The sequence below is a fragment of the Neopsephotus bourkii genome, unplaced genomic scaffold (genome assembly GCF_033783945.1).
Source record: "Neopsephotus bourkii isolate Nb327-2 ecotype Australia unplaced genomic scaffold, CSIRO-AGI_Nbou_v1 NB_659, whole genome shotgun sequence".
NCBI lineage: Eukaryota > Metazoa > Chordata > Aves > Psittaciformes > Psittacidae > Neopsephotus > Neopsephotus bourkii.
Genome location: NW_026901158.1, coordinates 1340064 through 1354730, shown reverse-complemented (window position 1 = coordinate 1354730; position 14667 = coordinate 1340064). Strand labels below are relative to the sequence as shown.

The 14667-nt window shown below is 53.4% G+C and overlaps 1 protein-coding gene across 3 annotated transcripts in view; it reads left to right on the top strand.

The window, feature by feature from the left end:
• Window positions 1–14667, top strand: part of GPSM1 (G protein signaling modulator 1) — a 69072-nt gene that overhangs the window by 19751 nt on the left and 34654 nt on the right. For all 3 annotated transcript variants that reach the window (XM_061352427.1, XM_061352428.1, XM_061352429.1), the window contains 8 exons: window positions 3114–3335; window positions 3850–3985; window positions 4274–4416; window positions 5914–6037; window positions 6992–7107; window positions 7381–7536; window positions 9702–9810; window positions 11844–11970. In XM_061352427.1, coding sequence (XP_061208411.1) covers window positions 3114–3335; window positions 3850–3985; window positions 4274–4416; window positions 5914–6037; window positions 6992–7107; window positions 7381–7536; window positions 9702–9810; window positions 11844–11970 — 1133 coding nt within the window. The remainder of the gene's footprint in view (window positions 1–3113; window positions 3336–3849; window positions 3986–4273; window positions 4417–5913; window positions 6038–6991; window positions 7108–7380; window positions 7537–9701; window positions 9811–11843; window positions 11971–14667) is intronic.

Below are 14667 nucleotides of genomic sequence, written 5' to 3'. Positions count from 1 at the left end.
GGATGTGGGAAGGGCAGGTGGGGTTTAGGAGTGGGTTGTGTTTCTATGAATAGCTGCTACCCTGCAGCCTTGTCCCTTCCCGTGGCAGCAGCGTGATGCAGAGGAAAAGCCTCCTCTCCCTTCCCCTTGTTTGTGTGGGTCCCAGCCTGAGCGCTGATGTTAATCCGATCAGGCAGGTGCTCGGCAGGGCAGCCCGTGCAAGGACAAGCAGATTGTAAAGGCTGTGTCACTGGGGGGGCACGGCACCATGGCACTGGGAGGGCACAGCACCGTGGCACTGGGGGGCACTCCACTGTGTCACTGGGAGGGCACGGCACCATGGCACTGGAGGGCACGCCACTGTGGCACTGAGGGGCACACCACTGTCCTGTGCTGAGCAGCTCCTATGGGAGCACCAGGAGAGCACCCAGAAAGTGTGTGTGAAACTGTGTGAGTGTACTGGAATGTGGCCCCAGGGCACAGATTTCACTTCTGGTGGGTCCCACTGGCAAGCATGGCCCGAGGGAGATGGCACCCTTGGAGCTGGGTTGTGTTGCTGAAGGGTTTTCTGTGTGGAGGGAACAGGAACCCTCACTTCAAGCTATCCAAATCACACAAGTTTGGTTGGAGCTAGGCTGCAATGCCAAGAGTCAGGGAAATTGGTCTCCAGCTCAGTTTTCAGCCTGCTTACAGGTGGTGAGCTCAGTTTCTTAAAGAGAACCTGGACACTGGGAAGAGTTTTGCTTGTGTTGAAATCTGAACTGGTTATTTTGAGATTTGCTTCTGTGTGCTATCCTCTAACCAGAATCCAGTTAATTCCTGGGACAGTGGCTCTTTCCTGCGCCTCAGCTGCCTGAATTTAATGTCGCTGATGGGACTACAAAGAGTTCCTTGTCCGTCTTCAGTCCCAGTCAGCAGAGATTTGTCAGTACCTGATGATGACACTGGATAACCCCTCAAACCATGAACGTGTCTAGGGACTGATGGAGCTTTGGTATCACCCCCAAATGGGTCCCTCTAATTCAACATAGCTGTAGCAGAAGCTTGTTCTTACTAACCTCCATGTGGCCTGTCAAGAGGGTCAGCAGAGAGAAGTTAGACAGTTTTAGTACTGACAGTCTGAATATTCCTATTTCCCCTCTGAAACAGAAGCAGAGGGGCTGATGCTGCACTGGCACCGGGAGCAGCCTCTTTGTGCAAGTGAAATAGCCACCCAAATGGGGCTTTGCAGTGAGCTTGAAATCAGACGTTTGTGGGGGAGGTTGAGGTGGGAGCCCAGATGAGCTGCCTCAGCCCTGTTCTCCCTTGTGTGACCCGGTGGTTATGGGGACAGATGAACAGTGAGACATGAGAGGTCAGCAGGGTGCTTGGAGGGAGAGCCCCAACCCAGCTCTTTGACCATTTTTATGTCATTGCTCTGTTGTTTGGACAGTCCTTGTGGGTTGTCCTGCTCTGGAGGATGCCATTTGGCTGCCAAGCGTTGGGTGTTTGGAGCCGTATGGAGCCAGCTCAGCAGGCAGGTTGCCAGACAAATAGGATTGGATTTTAGGCAGTTTATGCACTGCTCACAGAGGAACTGGCTTTGTTTCCTGGCAGCTGAGAAAACCCCATCCTTCCTGTTTGTAGGAAAAATATATCGGGAATTGGCATTCCATACGTGCATCTCCCTGTGCCCCTTGGCAGCACAGAGGCAGTGCTGGCTGTGGGCTTGGCCAGAGGATGCTGGAGCACAGCCCTGGCGCAGGAGGAGCTTTGCCCTCAGGTCAGTGGGCACAGGATGTGTGTGGGGGTACAGGGGCAGGTTGCACCCTCAGGGAGAGGAGCCAGAGCAGCACAGGGTGCCCTGGCCTGGCCAGCACCCCTCAGCCTTGGTCTACAGAGACCCTGGCTGCGGGGCTGGGCTCATCGTAAGGGTGGTGTGGGGGGAAGCATCCTCTAGGGCTCAGCAGGAGCCTGCTATGGGAGATGTCAGCTGGGCTGCTGCTACCACGGTGACAACGAGCAAGCTTTTCTTTACTGTGGGTACCACAGTCAGACCTCCTGCAAGTGCTCTCTGCCTGAGAACAGAGCAGAAGCCACCTTTGGACACCATCTTCTGCCTGTCCCTTGCTTTGCTGACTGGACGAGCGAGCCATGATTTCCCTGAGCAATGTCTGCCTTTGACCGAGAGGGTTTTGCCTTTTAAAAATCCATTGAGCAGAAATGAGAAAGCCAAACAGAGCCAAGAGAAGCGGGAGCAGGGGAGCAGGAACACGCTGTGTCCATCTGCCTTGTGAAGGGGCTGGCTTTGCAGCAGCTCTCAGACACGTGCTCTGCCCCCTCTGAGAGCTTTGGGTACGTGTGGTCTAGTGGGGACAGCTGGCACTCGGAGGAGCACGATTCCCTTCTCTTGAAGCAGCATCCCTGGGCTCACTCCTCTGCTGGCTCACACTGTGCTTACACTGACAGCACAGCATGTGCCATTGCCAAAGGTGCTGAGAAGCACGAGGGAGGGAAGCTGGGCTGGAGGCTGATGTGCAGCGTGCCTGTGGAAAAAGTGACAGCAGGAGAGGTAATGAGAAGCAGACAAGGAGCGCTGGAAGCTGCGCAGCCAAGGAATTCTGCACAGTCCAGGGTTTCCTCTGGCATCCAAGGGAAATGTGTCGGCTTGGCTGCCCTCTCTGTTACCCCGGGAAGGTGATGCAGGCATGAGTCTGCACCAGTCTGGGTACGTGGCTTCTGCATATGCCATGTTGCTCTTGTCGCCTGTGTGCATCTTGAGAGCCACAAGCTCTGAGTTTGTTCAGATTCCTACTGGGAGCCCAGGGGCTGCCTCTGGCCACTTGCAGATGTGCTCTGTGAATCCACATGTGTCCCATGCCTCCTAGGCTGGTTTTTCAGGGGGGCTGGATGCCCACCATGGCCACTGGAAGCTGGCGGCTACAGCACCGAGGTGTGCAAGCTGCTTATCCCTGAGGTGTTGTCCCCAAGCCCTGTTTGACCTGGGGTTTGGGGCTGAATGCAGAGAGGCAGCTGTGGGTTTGTTCTCCTGGTGCAGTGAGTGAATTAAAGGCATACAGTGAAGGACACCACTGCATGCAGTGTGGGGCACTGCAGGCCAGCTCCTCTAGAACTGATGGTCTTGCTTTTGGCAGAATGGAGGCATCCTGCCTGGAGCTGGCCCTGGAAGGAGAGCGCCTGTGCAAGGCTGGGGACTTCAAGGCTGGGGCAGCCTTCTTCGAAGCGGCAGTGCAGGTGGGGACAGAGGACCTGAAGACTCTCAGTGCCATCTACAGCCAGCTGGGCAATGCCTACTTCTACCTAAAGGAGTACTCCAAAGCCCTGGAATACCATAAACATGACCTTACCCTGGCCAGGTAAGCATGTCAGCAGTGCTTCATCCTCATCAGATGAGCACAGGCTCATCTGTGGGGTCTGAGCCCAGCAACCTGAGGGAATCTGCCCCAGAAATAAGCATCCAAAACTAACTCTGAAGCATGGGGTGAATGTCCTTTGGAGAATGTGGGAGGCAACTGGAATGGGCTAGCCACCTTCAGAGCAGGGAGGTGGAGACAGGGATGTAGATTGTAAGGATGTGGAGCAAGAGCAGGGCAATGTCCAGTTCTCCTGTCCCCAGGTACTCATTGTAAGTACACCCGAGGTCGTTAGAGCAGTTCACCTGATCCAGCAGAACGGGGAAGAAAGATTTGTCTCCAAAATAGAGGGAGCCTGTATGAAGCACTCCAGCCAGGGGTTGTGCTGGGAGCTGCTGCATGTGCTGTACACACCATGCAGTGCTTGGTGCAGCTTCAGTTCTGCTCCAACAAGTGTTGAATAAAAGGTTTTGAGCTCTTTAACACCTCTTCCTTCCTCCCATCACCTTCCATGTAGAACCATTGGGGACCGCATTGGAGAAGCCAAAGCAAGTGGCAACCTTGGGAACACACTGAAAATACTGGGGCAGTTTGATGAAGCTGTTGTTTGTTGCCAGAGACACTTGGACATTTCTCAGGAGCAGGGAGACAAGGTAATGGGTTCATGGCATCCAGCAGGAGATATTCCCTAGCTCTAAAGATACCTGCCTGCGAGTCAGTAAAGGTGATAAGGTGAAGGTGGGCTTTGGGAGGAGGTGGAGTGTAAAGCTCTTCCTTCTGGCTGCCATCACAGGTCTCATGCTGCTCACAGCAACAGCTGCCATGACAGTGAAGATGGGAGAGGAAAATGTGGCTTTGAGCATCTCTGCCCAGCAATGGAAAAGTCCATATTGGGATGTGAAGTGTAATACCTTGCTGCTCCCTCTTCTTCCTTCCTTTAGGTAGGTGAAGCCAGAGCACTCTATAATATAGGAAATGTTTACCATGCAAAGGGAAAGCACTTATCTTGGAACATGGCCCAAGACCCAGGCTACCTGCCTCAAGAAGTCAAGGAGACTCTACAGAAGGCTTCAGAATATTATGAGTAAGTATTTAAGCTTGGCCAGGCCTTTCTCCTGAAGGGAACAAGGCTGGTGAGGCCTCAGTGATTGCTAACATACACCCGGGTACTCCTTGGTTCAGCTTCTCCTGCTCAGATCATAATCTGCAGCTGTGGTGCCCCTGTTCTGCTGACAGCTTTCAGATGCCCTGAGCTCTGATAACCACTGGGCTGATGAGAGCTGCAGGGGTGCAAGATGACAACTTCTGCTGAGTCCTGTTGGAAGTGTTTCTCATAGGGGGATTTGTTTCCTGGGCCGCTGAGGATGTGGGAGCTCTGGAAGATGTTTGCTGCAAAGAATGGGGCTGTGGGCTCAGCACTGTTAAAAATCAGGCAGCTGAATGGGATTTTGTGTTGTAGTGAATGAGGAAGATTCCCCTGAGATGCCAAGTTAAAATGGCAAATTCATCTCGAGAAAGGTGAGAGAGGGGATGCAGGCTTTTATAGAATTAGAGCTAAAATTCACCCTCGCATTGCTTTGCTAAAACTCACTGTAGTTTTAAGTATGATCATGCAATTAAGTTCAGCAATCTGCTCCCTCTCGGAGCTGTATTTGGAAGCTACACTACCAGCTCCTGTAGCCCCTGCTGCTCTCTGCTGGCCTTGATGAGAATGGATCCCTGAGCGTCTCCATCACTGGGACCACAAAGGCCCAGGGAAAGAGGCTTTTGCTTCCAGTCCTGCTTGTCCTTGTCATGGATCTGTAGTTTATCTTGTACCACCCTTTGCTTTCCTAAACAGTCTCTAAGACCAGCCTGTCCCACGCAGGGAAGTTGTCAGCAGACTTCTGGGCAAATGTTTTTCTCCTCCTACTTCAGAGTTTTGCTTCAATAATGCTGGGGGTTTAGGAGCCTTTTTAGATGGAGTGACAAGATCTCATCTCCATCCTCTCATATCTGAGGATGTGATAGTGCCTATATATAACTCACCATCCTTTTTCCTGAGAATGGTGCATGTAGCACAGGCAGTGGGTAGATCTGTGCTGGCTGAGAGCTCTGTGTGTGCTGTATGTGTAAAGGGTGGAAAAAACAAGGTAGAAAAAATTGCTGGGGTGCTCCATGAACAGAGCCCTGGCATGGGACTGGTTCTTGCCTCTCTCCCCAGGTTTGTCTGTGTCTGCTGTAGGTAATCTCCTTCCTCCTGTGCTCCTGGTTCTCCCTGCACAGTGAGGTGGCTCGCTCTTAGTTAAGGTGGGATCCTGTCAGCCCACTTGTGAGTGCCTGGACACAGCCACAGACTGTGTGAGGTCGAGGGAGCAGTGGGGACGTACACCACCGGATCTACACAAGCTCCTGGAGCTGCAGCTGCTGTGGATCACCAGACCTTCACCTGCCAAGGGGTGGCTGTGCACAGGATGGGCGGCTGGGGAGGGGAAATGCCTTCTCCAGGGTTAGCTCTCCCTTATGGGGTGGGTTTCTTTCCTGTGTCTCCTGCAGAGATTTGCCTGTTCTCACCAGATGTTACTGCTCTGGTTTCTTTCAGGAGGAACCTGTCCCTGGTGAAGGAGCTGGGGGACAGAGCTGCCCAGGGCCGTGCTTATGGCAACCTTGGCAACACCCAGTACTTACTTGGCAACTTCAGTGAAGCTATAGCCTTCCACAAGGAGGTAGGAGACTGCTGTGCCTTCTCCCTGGGTCCAGGGGCTGTGACTGGATGTAGGAGAGAGGCTTTTCTTCTCATCACAGCCCAGGAAGCCCTGTGTGTACCCCTGGGTCTGGCCCTCTTGCACTAACTCATGTTGAGTAACACCTTAGACCAGTCACCATTAGCACCTGATGAGCAGCTTGAGGGAAGGGGGCTGTTGGCTTGGAAACCAGAGGAGGTACCCAAGGGCAAGCTGCAGCTGGGCCTGGCAAAGCTTTTCTGCTCTTAATTTGTATCCTCCTAGATTTTAATAAATGCAAGCCATGAATTTAATTAAGCTGCTGGCAGAGCAATTGATCAGGAATAAATGATGCTTGTAGAACATCGCTCTCTGTAAAGCTTTGCAGAGGGGGAGGTGACACAGTCCCTGCCCCAGTTCAAACACAGTTCAGCTCCTGTTTTAGGTTCCTTGCAGTGGAGGGTGTTCAGCAACTTGGAATGTCAGCAGCACTGTCACAGCTCTTGTGATTCTTAAACGCTGGGGGCAGCAGCCAGCAGGGCTGTGGGAGAAGGGGCTTGGAGAAGGGCAGGAAAACTCTAGTTTGGGACCTGCTTGTTAGTCTGATCAACCACATCCCTTCACAGCCTGACCTACAGTGCTCTGTTCTCCTGTTTATTCACCCGTTGAAGTATGTGTGTAGCACCTTCTGCATTTTAGCTAGAGAGATGTGTACTTGCCAGGCTGGAGTAGGACTTAGAGGAGGATGTGATACTGCTACCACTTTTCAAAAGGCCCTTTCTGATGCTGAATTGCACAAGAGGGAGCTTTCCTGCTGCATCCAGCCCCAGCAGGGTGTGCACCGCTACCCTGGGGGGTGGGAGCCTTGCAAACCAACATTAATCTCCCAGCAGTGTTGCTGTGTAACAGAAACCTGGTAGTGTGCAGCCTGTCCTCAGCCCCCTGTGTCTGCTGCAGCGCCTCGCTATTGCCAAGGAGTTTGGGGACAAGGCAGCCGAGCGGAGAGCGTACAGCAACCTGGGCAACGCACACATCTTCCTTGGGAGGTTCGACATCTCTGCTGAGTACTACAAGTAAGTGATGGGGGCTGAAGAGGCTGGGGCACACGTCCCCTGGAAACCTCGACCTGTTGCAGTGAATTCACGGGCTCGGGGGGATGTGACAAGGGACCTGGAGGCCAGTTGTATATGCGGTGCTTAGCAGTGGCGAGTAATGCGGCCTCTTGACAGCAGTGTGTAACAGGCACCAACCTCAATGCAGTACATGCTAAAGTGGTGACTTTCCTGTCATGTTGTAAAGGTGCCCTTCAGTAACCAGGTCTCTTCATCCCCTCTTGTTCCATGTAGGAAAACACTCCAGCTCTCCAGACAACTCAAAGACCAAGCAGTAGAAGCCCAGGCATGCTACAGTCTTGGAAACACATACACGCTGCTTCAAGACTATGAAAGAGCCGTCGAGTACCATCTAAAACACCTGGTGATAGCACAGGAGCTGGGAGACAGGTAAAGAACTGCCTCAGGGGATGGTGCCTCTGCCCTGGTGTGTTCAGAGCCCTGACCATTCCCTGTTGATGGCACTGTTCTCTGCTGCTAGGGTTAAACATCAGTGATGTGTACTCTGGAAAGCCGTTAGAAATCTCTCAGGCCTCAGTCCCATCATCTGTGGAAAAGTACCGTGACTGACACCTCTATTGTGTCATTCCAACCTGGAGATTGTGCCCTGAATGCTTTGTCTGCGTGGGCTGAGTGAGGTTTCTAGTAAGAGGTAGCTGAAGAAAATGCATTGTATTTGGTGCTTTGTCACGTGGCTACTGCTGCTTTATCCCAAAAGGGCCCTAGGAGCTTCTTCAAGCTCACAAGAATGTATCTTTCTCAGGAACTGTGTGCTTGGGGCACATATACCTGTCACTTCGTCCTCCTGCTCTGGGCTGAGGCTGGAAACCTCCATGTAGATACGAATGATGCTACACAGAGCCAGTGGAGATTATGTGCTTTGCTTCTTGGCCTCACAGAATCCCAGACTGGCTTGTGTTCGATGGGACTTTAAAGCTCATCCAGTTCCAACCCCTGCCACAGGCAGGGACACCTTCCCCTAGAGCAGAGTGCTCCAAGCCCTGTCCAACCTGGCCTCATTCCTTCTTCTTTAGGAGGCTTGGCCTCTTTTCACTCTTTCCTTTTTTTTTAAATACATATCTTTGAGAGGTTAGTTCTTTCCTCCTCGGTGTTCTTTGTAACCCTGGAGCCTTCTTGCAGCTCAAGTGACTTAGCAGCCCCGTGTTCAGTGCTCTGCTGATGGCCCTCGGGAAGCCTGGACGTCCTCCACTAGATGGAGCAGAGACATTACAATGGGAGATGAATGGCACTACCCAGGATCTCTGTTTGAGGCAGAATCTGCTCAGAGAAGGTCTAATCCCACCCAAGGGTGAATCATGCTGTGGGGGTGCAGGCCTGTGGGCTCCTGCATTCCTGGGAACACACCCTGTGAGCAGAAGGTATTGAACAGGCTGACAGGAGGAACGTTTAAATGCTGATGAACCCGCCCAAAGCCCTGCCAAGGGAGCTGCAGAGCTGCAGTCATGCTGAGCCGCCCCCCGCGCCCCCGGGGCTTTTTTTATCCCTTGCCCCCCACATCTGCCCCCCTGCAGAGCTCAGCACGCTCCCAGCAGCAAACAGATGCTGAAACCTGCTCCAGAGATGCCCGGAGCCTGGCTGCGGGCTGCATGCAGGGTCCATGCTCACCTGCTTTCCCTGCAGGCAGCAGCCCTGGGGGCCTGTGTAAATAGGTCGATATTTGGTGCTCTTGCAGGCGCTTCCAGTTTGTGCGTGCATCTTGAGTGATGCGGTGCTGGTGCTCAGCAGGAGTGCTGCGTGCTGCAGTGCTCTCTTGCCTTGCTCTCGCTAGCTTAGCTCTGGGCTGCTGCTGAATGAAAGGGCTGGAGAAGACATTATTACAGCCTTCCAATACCTGAAGGGGCTGCAGGAAACCTGGAGAGGGGCTTGGGACAAGGGCCTGTAGGGACAGGCCAAGGGGAATGGCTTGAACCTGCCCGAGGGGAGACTGAGCTGAGCTCTTAGGCAGAAGCTCTTCCCTGTGAGGGTGCTGAGGCGCTGGCACAGGGTGCCCAGAGAAGCTGTGGCTGCCCCATCCCTGGCAGTGCTCAAGGCCAGGTTGGACACAGGGGCTTGGAGCAGCTGCTCCAGTGGAAGGGGTCCCTGCCTGTGGCAGGGGTTGGAGCTGGAGGAGCTTTAAGGTCCCTTCCAACCCAGTCCAGGCTGGGGTTTGATGTTGCACGTCCCCTTGATGCATTGTGCATGTCTGGAGGGGAATCTGCACTGTGTGAGCTGGAAGCTGGACAGGAGCTGTGGCTTCTGCTTTCAGGGTGGTGCTCACAAATGAAGCCAAACCGGGCTCTTCCTACCCTGTTTAGCTTTGGCCACTGTGGATGCAAGCCTGCTTCTGAGGCTACTGCTCGTCCCCTGATCTTACTGCCCTCAGCATCAGAAGAGTTGAAGGTGTACAGTGCATTTCATGTTCCTTGGGAGAACCTTTCCATGGGTGAAAGCACAGCTTGGGGCTGGCCTGGCTGTCAGTGCTCTCGGAGGAGGCCCCGACAGGGCTGCTGGGTTCTGCCCAGCATTTCTGGGGTTGCCAGGTTCCTGTTTTGCAGGGTGGGAGAAGGAAGAGCCTGCTGGAGTCTCGGCAATGCCTATGTCTCCCTGGGGAGCCATGAACAGGCGCTGCACTTTGCAAGGAAACATCTTGAAATCTCCCAGGAGGTAAGAGAAGCTGGTTCAGATCCGAGGGAATTGGTCCCCCCTGTTGAGAGGAAGCCTTTGTTTTGTGCCAGTAAGTTCTATTACTCTGGCTTTTTTCTTGCTCCAGCTGCTCTGGAGAGCCCTTATCTATGTGCTGTGTCAGTGGAGTCTTTAGGAACTGCAGAACTTGGCTGGGAAATATTCTCTTAATGGGAGTCTCCCATCTTCTCCTTAATTACAGCTACCCCGTTGCTGTACATTGCTGTACAGCTGATACTCCTGGGTGAGAAGGGACTTGGGGGCTAGTTGTCCAGTCTGCTAGCCAAGGTGTAATGACCCCAGCTGATGTGAAGGAGCTCGGATACCTCTTGGGACCCAGTCTCTCAGTAAGATCCACCTTTCCTGAGTGCAAGGCTGTGAGATTCCCACTGAGATGGACCTTGTGATCCCAGCTGCGCTCTGGCTGGATTTGCTGGCAAATACCTGGGCAAGGTACTTGCCTTCACCCAGTGCCTGGGTGCTTTGAACCTGCTGTGGCTTGCACTGCAATTGGACAAGCTGTTTCCTCAATGTGGAGCTGGTGGGATCCCAGCGTTGTGCTGGTGCAGTTGGTTGCTGATGCTGGATGAGCACAGCTCACCCTGTACCACACTGCCCTGCCATGTGGGGCCTCATGCGTGCAGCTCCTCTGGCTCTCACACTTGCAGCTTGCAGCTTCCCTGGCACAAGAGCACAGGGCAGTTTTAGGTGGCCCAGAAGTACAGAGAGCCAGAATTCCATTGTTCACTCTTTCCAATGAGGAAATGGGCCGTGGCCTCTTTAGTCTTCCCAGATGAAGGAATTGCCCTGCTGAAGCACTGACTGACATCACCATCTGTAGGCCTTTGCATGTTCTTCTTTCTTGTATTCAGCGTTTAGATTGGCTAAATCTCAGGGTAGATCCTGCCAGTGTGCTCCTCTGATGCTGGCAGGGCCCTGAAGGTGTGGAAGGCAGGGAAGCATCAAGGACTGTGGGACCGAACCAGGACACAGTCACTTCTCTGGAGATGATGCCAACAGCAAATCTCTTGTAATTGGTGGGGGATTTGTGCCTGATAAGCTGTTTGATCTGCCTCCCTTTGGTGCTGGGGCTTTGTCATAACTAATGTGGGGATTTATGACTTTGTCCTAGGCTGGCTCCCACTGCAGCCTATCTCACAGGACCACAAGTGAGCTATTGCAAGGCATTTAATGAAGAGTCTGGCCTCTCCAAGGGAACAGCCAAGGTTTTCCTCTGTAACAAGCTGCTGCTCCTCTGAAGCTTCAAGGCTGTTTGAGTGACCTCTGTGTTCACTGGTGATGTGCAGTACAGTAACTTTCTGTTTGGTTAAACTGAGGAGGCTGCAGCAGCATGTCCTGTGACTTCCCATGGAAGTAGCAGGAGCCATTGGACAGATCTCTCCCTGAAGGTGTAAACTGGCTTCCTTGGATGGGAATGAGTTAACATTTGGGCTCTGGATTCTGGAGCCTTGGGTGGGCAGATCACTAGGAACAACTCAAAGCTGTGTGGATCGGAGCCAGGAGAGAAGGGCTTTCAGAGCATCCAACCCCTGAGTGTGGCACTGCCCACATGGCTGGTAGTAGCGTGGCTGTCTGGTGCTCAGTAACTATGGAAATACTGGAGGAAGGGGGCTGAGAGTTTCAGGGCTCTTTGCCAAGCCATATGTGGCTACAGAATGGACCAGACATGCAGGTTTAGCTCTGCCCTAGTTCTGTAGCAGTGGGCGAGCTCTGCCCCTTCAGTTCCCTGTATTGATCTCCAGAGAATCATGTTTTGTGGTGCAGGCAGTGCATAGCACAGCACACATGGACCTCACCTGAAGCATCCCTGAGGAAGCTTCAGAGAGTTGCTTTGGTGTGAAAGCTGGGCTGTATAACCTCTCTGGGTGTCTCCAAGCTCCCTTTTGGCTGGCTCTGCCTTTGCTCTGATATGGGCCTGGCAAACCCCTTTGTTAGTGGCTCTTTACTTAGAGCATGTGTCCTTTAACCAACTGCCCTGTTGGTTCCCCCTGCAGATCGGGGACCGGAGCGGTGAGCTGACAGCGCAGGGGAACATGGCCCAGCTCAGGACAGCCCTCGGCCTGGGCCCTGGGGAGGAAGACACGGGGACAGCTCATCTCTATTCTGGCTATGAAGCACAAGGTGAGTCTGGGGGCTTTTGATGGCATTGAAAGGTTTCCTGAGATCCGTGGTGTGGTGCATGGGGAGGGAATGTGAATGCCAGAGCAAGATGAGGCTGTCAAGTGCCTTTAGCAGAAAGGAGACTGTGGTATGTTTGCTCATGAGCTGCAAGGGCCCCCAAAAGGGCACAGAATGAGTTAATGGAATTAATCTGCATAAGGAATGAAATTCCCCAGTACCAAGCAGCAAATCAGCTTTTGTCTCTTTTAAAGCTCTGCAGGGCCCTGCTAACTGATCTGATTGATAAAGCAAGCTTCCACAAGGTGACTGGCAGGGATTTTTGGTTGCTCTGTTCTCATTAGCAGCCAAGGAGCCAGTGTCCAGCATTGGGTGAAGGCAGGCTGTGAGCATCAGCATGCTGGGTGCTGCCTCACGCCTGGAACACCCTCAGAGATGCCCAACCTGGACATAAAGATGTGGCAAGGCTCAGTCAGAGCACACAAAATGGTTTCACTGACTGCTCTGAGTGATTCTGCCTCCACTCCTGGGAAGCAGGAGAGCACAGCACACAGCCTGGTGCCTGTCTGCAGCTCGGGGAGCCTCTGCCTACCCTGAGCCTGCCCATTGCAGGCTTCTGGCGTGGGGCACTTCCAGCTGGCTGCTGTGTTGCTGTGGACAGGCTCACTAATTCACACAGATGAAACTGCACCCCAGGAGGTGCCCACTGATTAAATATGACCTTGTCTGTGCAGCCACGTTTTCCCAGGCCGTGTGCTCTCTTTCCTGTTGATAGAACTGACGTAGAGCAGATGATGCTTCCTGGTAGGACTGACGTAGGGCAGATGATGCTGGGGTTGAGGCAGGCTGTTCTGGGAGGGAGAGGGCCGGCTCTGTGTGTTTGCTCTCTGTATTGATCTTGAAGGTGTAGCCTGCTGTGTCAGTGCTAGAGCTTTTCCTGAGGAGTCGAGCTGTGGGTGAGGAGCCAGCATGTCCTGCCGTGTCCCAACAGGAGCCGCAGTGGAGCTGAGCTCCTTCCTCAAAGGCTGTGTGAGGCACAGCGGCTGCCCCAGCGCCTGTTTTACATCAGCTCCATCCTTACAGCTGCTGGGAAACTTATTGGCTGGAGCCTTCTGTTCGCTCCTGGCATCTTGCAGGGGCTTCCTTCTGGTGAATTCTTCTGCTCTGAAAGGGGAACAGGAAAATAACCTTGGTGCTGCTGCTGCTGCCCCTGGGGCAGAACAAAGTGTGGAGGAAAGGAGCTGGAGGGGTGCCAGGTCCCTTAGGCTGGCGAATGGAGGGGGAGAGAGGCAATGCCAAGGACTGTATGGGCGTGAGAGCACTGCATGAGGCACGTTGGACTGGGAGGGTGAGCACTGTGGAAGGGTTTGGGCCAGTTTTACCTGGGAGAGGAGCTCTGCAGCTCTGACCACACTGCACAACTGGGAGTGCATGGCCCATGGGCTGCCCACTGCCCTCCAGGGATCCAGATGTGCCTGCGCTGTGTTAACATCTGGAGCCAGCAGTGATTTTTCTCCCATCTGACAGCCAGAGCCATGCCTGTCTGTGTGTGATTGCTGGAGGGTGGGAAGAGGGGCTGAGCAGCTGTGGCACTGACCTCCTTAATCTGTGATGCTGTTGCTCACGTTCCCAAGGCCGGGGCTTTGTCGACAGAAGGACAGAGTGAGTGTTCTCTGGAGGGAATGACAGGGGTTTGTGGTGTGATAAAGGGGGGACCACAGGGACTGGGACAGGTTCCCTGCAGAGGAGGGCTTCCTTGCTGTAGGAGGTGGGGGCCACTGTCCCTTGCTGGGTCCTGGGAACCTGATGGGGAGGTAAAAGTCAGCTTCTCCTGTATTGGGCTGGGCAGCAGCATCTTGCCAAAGGAAAGGAGTGCGACTGTTGCGGCGCTGAGCCACGTGCATGCTTTTATACCTGCATCTTGGGTGCTGTCCCTGTTGCACAAAGACTTGGAGAGAGGATGGATCTGCAGGGCAGGCTGCGCCTCCCTTGGTTTCTCCTTAGCTTTTAGTCTGGCTTCAGCTCTCTTATTCTGAACTTCAGAGGAGGAAAAGAGGCCACCAGTGTGCCTCCGAGCCCTTGAGAAAGGAGATGTATTTAACATCTGTGAGGAGCTTTGGTACCCTCCTGTGCGCCTATTACATTATTAGAAGAGCATAATTATTTATATTATTAATAGCAGCAATTTAGAGCAGGAGGCACATCTGTTTCTGTAATGGGAAGCAGGTGAGGGAGTTGAGGCTCAAGCTGACTTCGGACCCAGCCATGCTTTTTGCTGGGGAGAATTTCCAGGGCTTTTCCCTTCAGACTCTTTTCCCTGCTGAAGGTTATGGAATGGCTGCATGCTCATCGGGATGCTAAAATCACCTGGTAGGGCAGGGATGTGATAAACCACACTGACCCCATCAGGCAGGTACCATAAACCTTCATAGGAAACTTAGTTCTGGGAAAACCTGTCTCCTTCACAGGTTTCTTTTGCTTCCAAGTGTTGGGCATTGCCCTCCACCAGCAATCTGAGGGTGGAAGGAGGGTCTGCTGCCCTCCTCTGCTGTTCCAGCTCCTCTTGCTCAGCTCTTTGTGATCTTTAGGAATACTCTGAGTGCAATTGGAGGTCAGAAGCTTGAGCTGGGGGCCAGGGGAGTGCTGGGAAAGTCTTGTGAGAGCAAGGACCTTGCGGAGAAGCACAAACAGAGAGAGCTT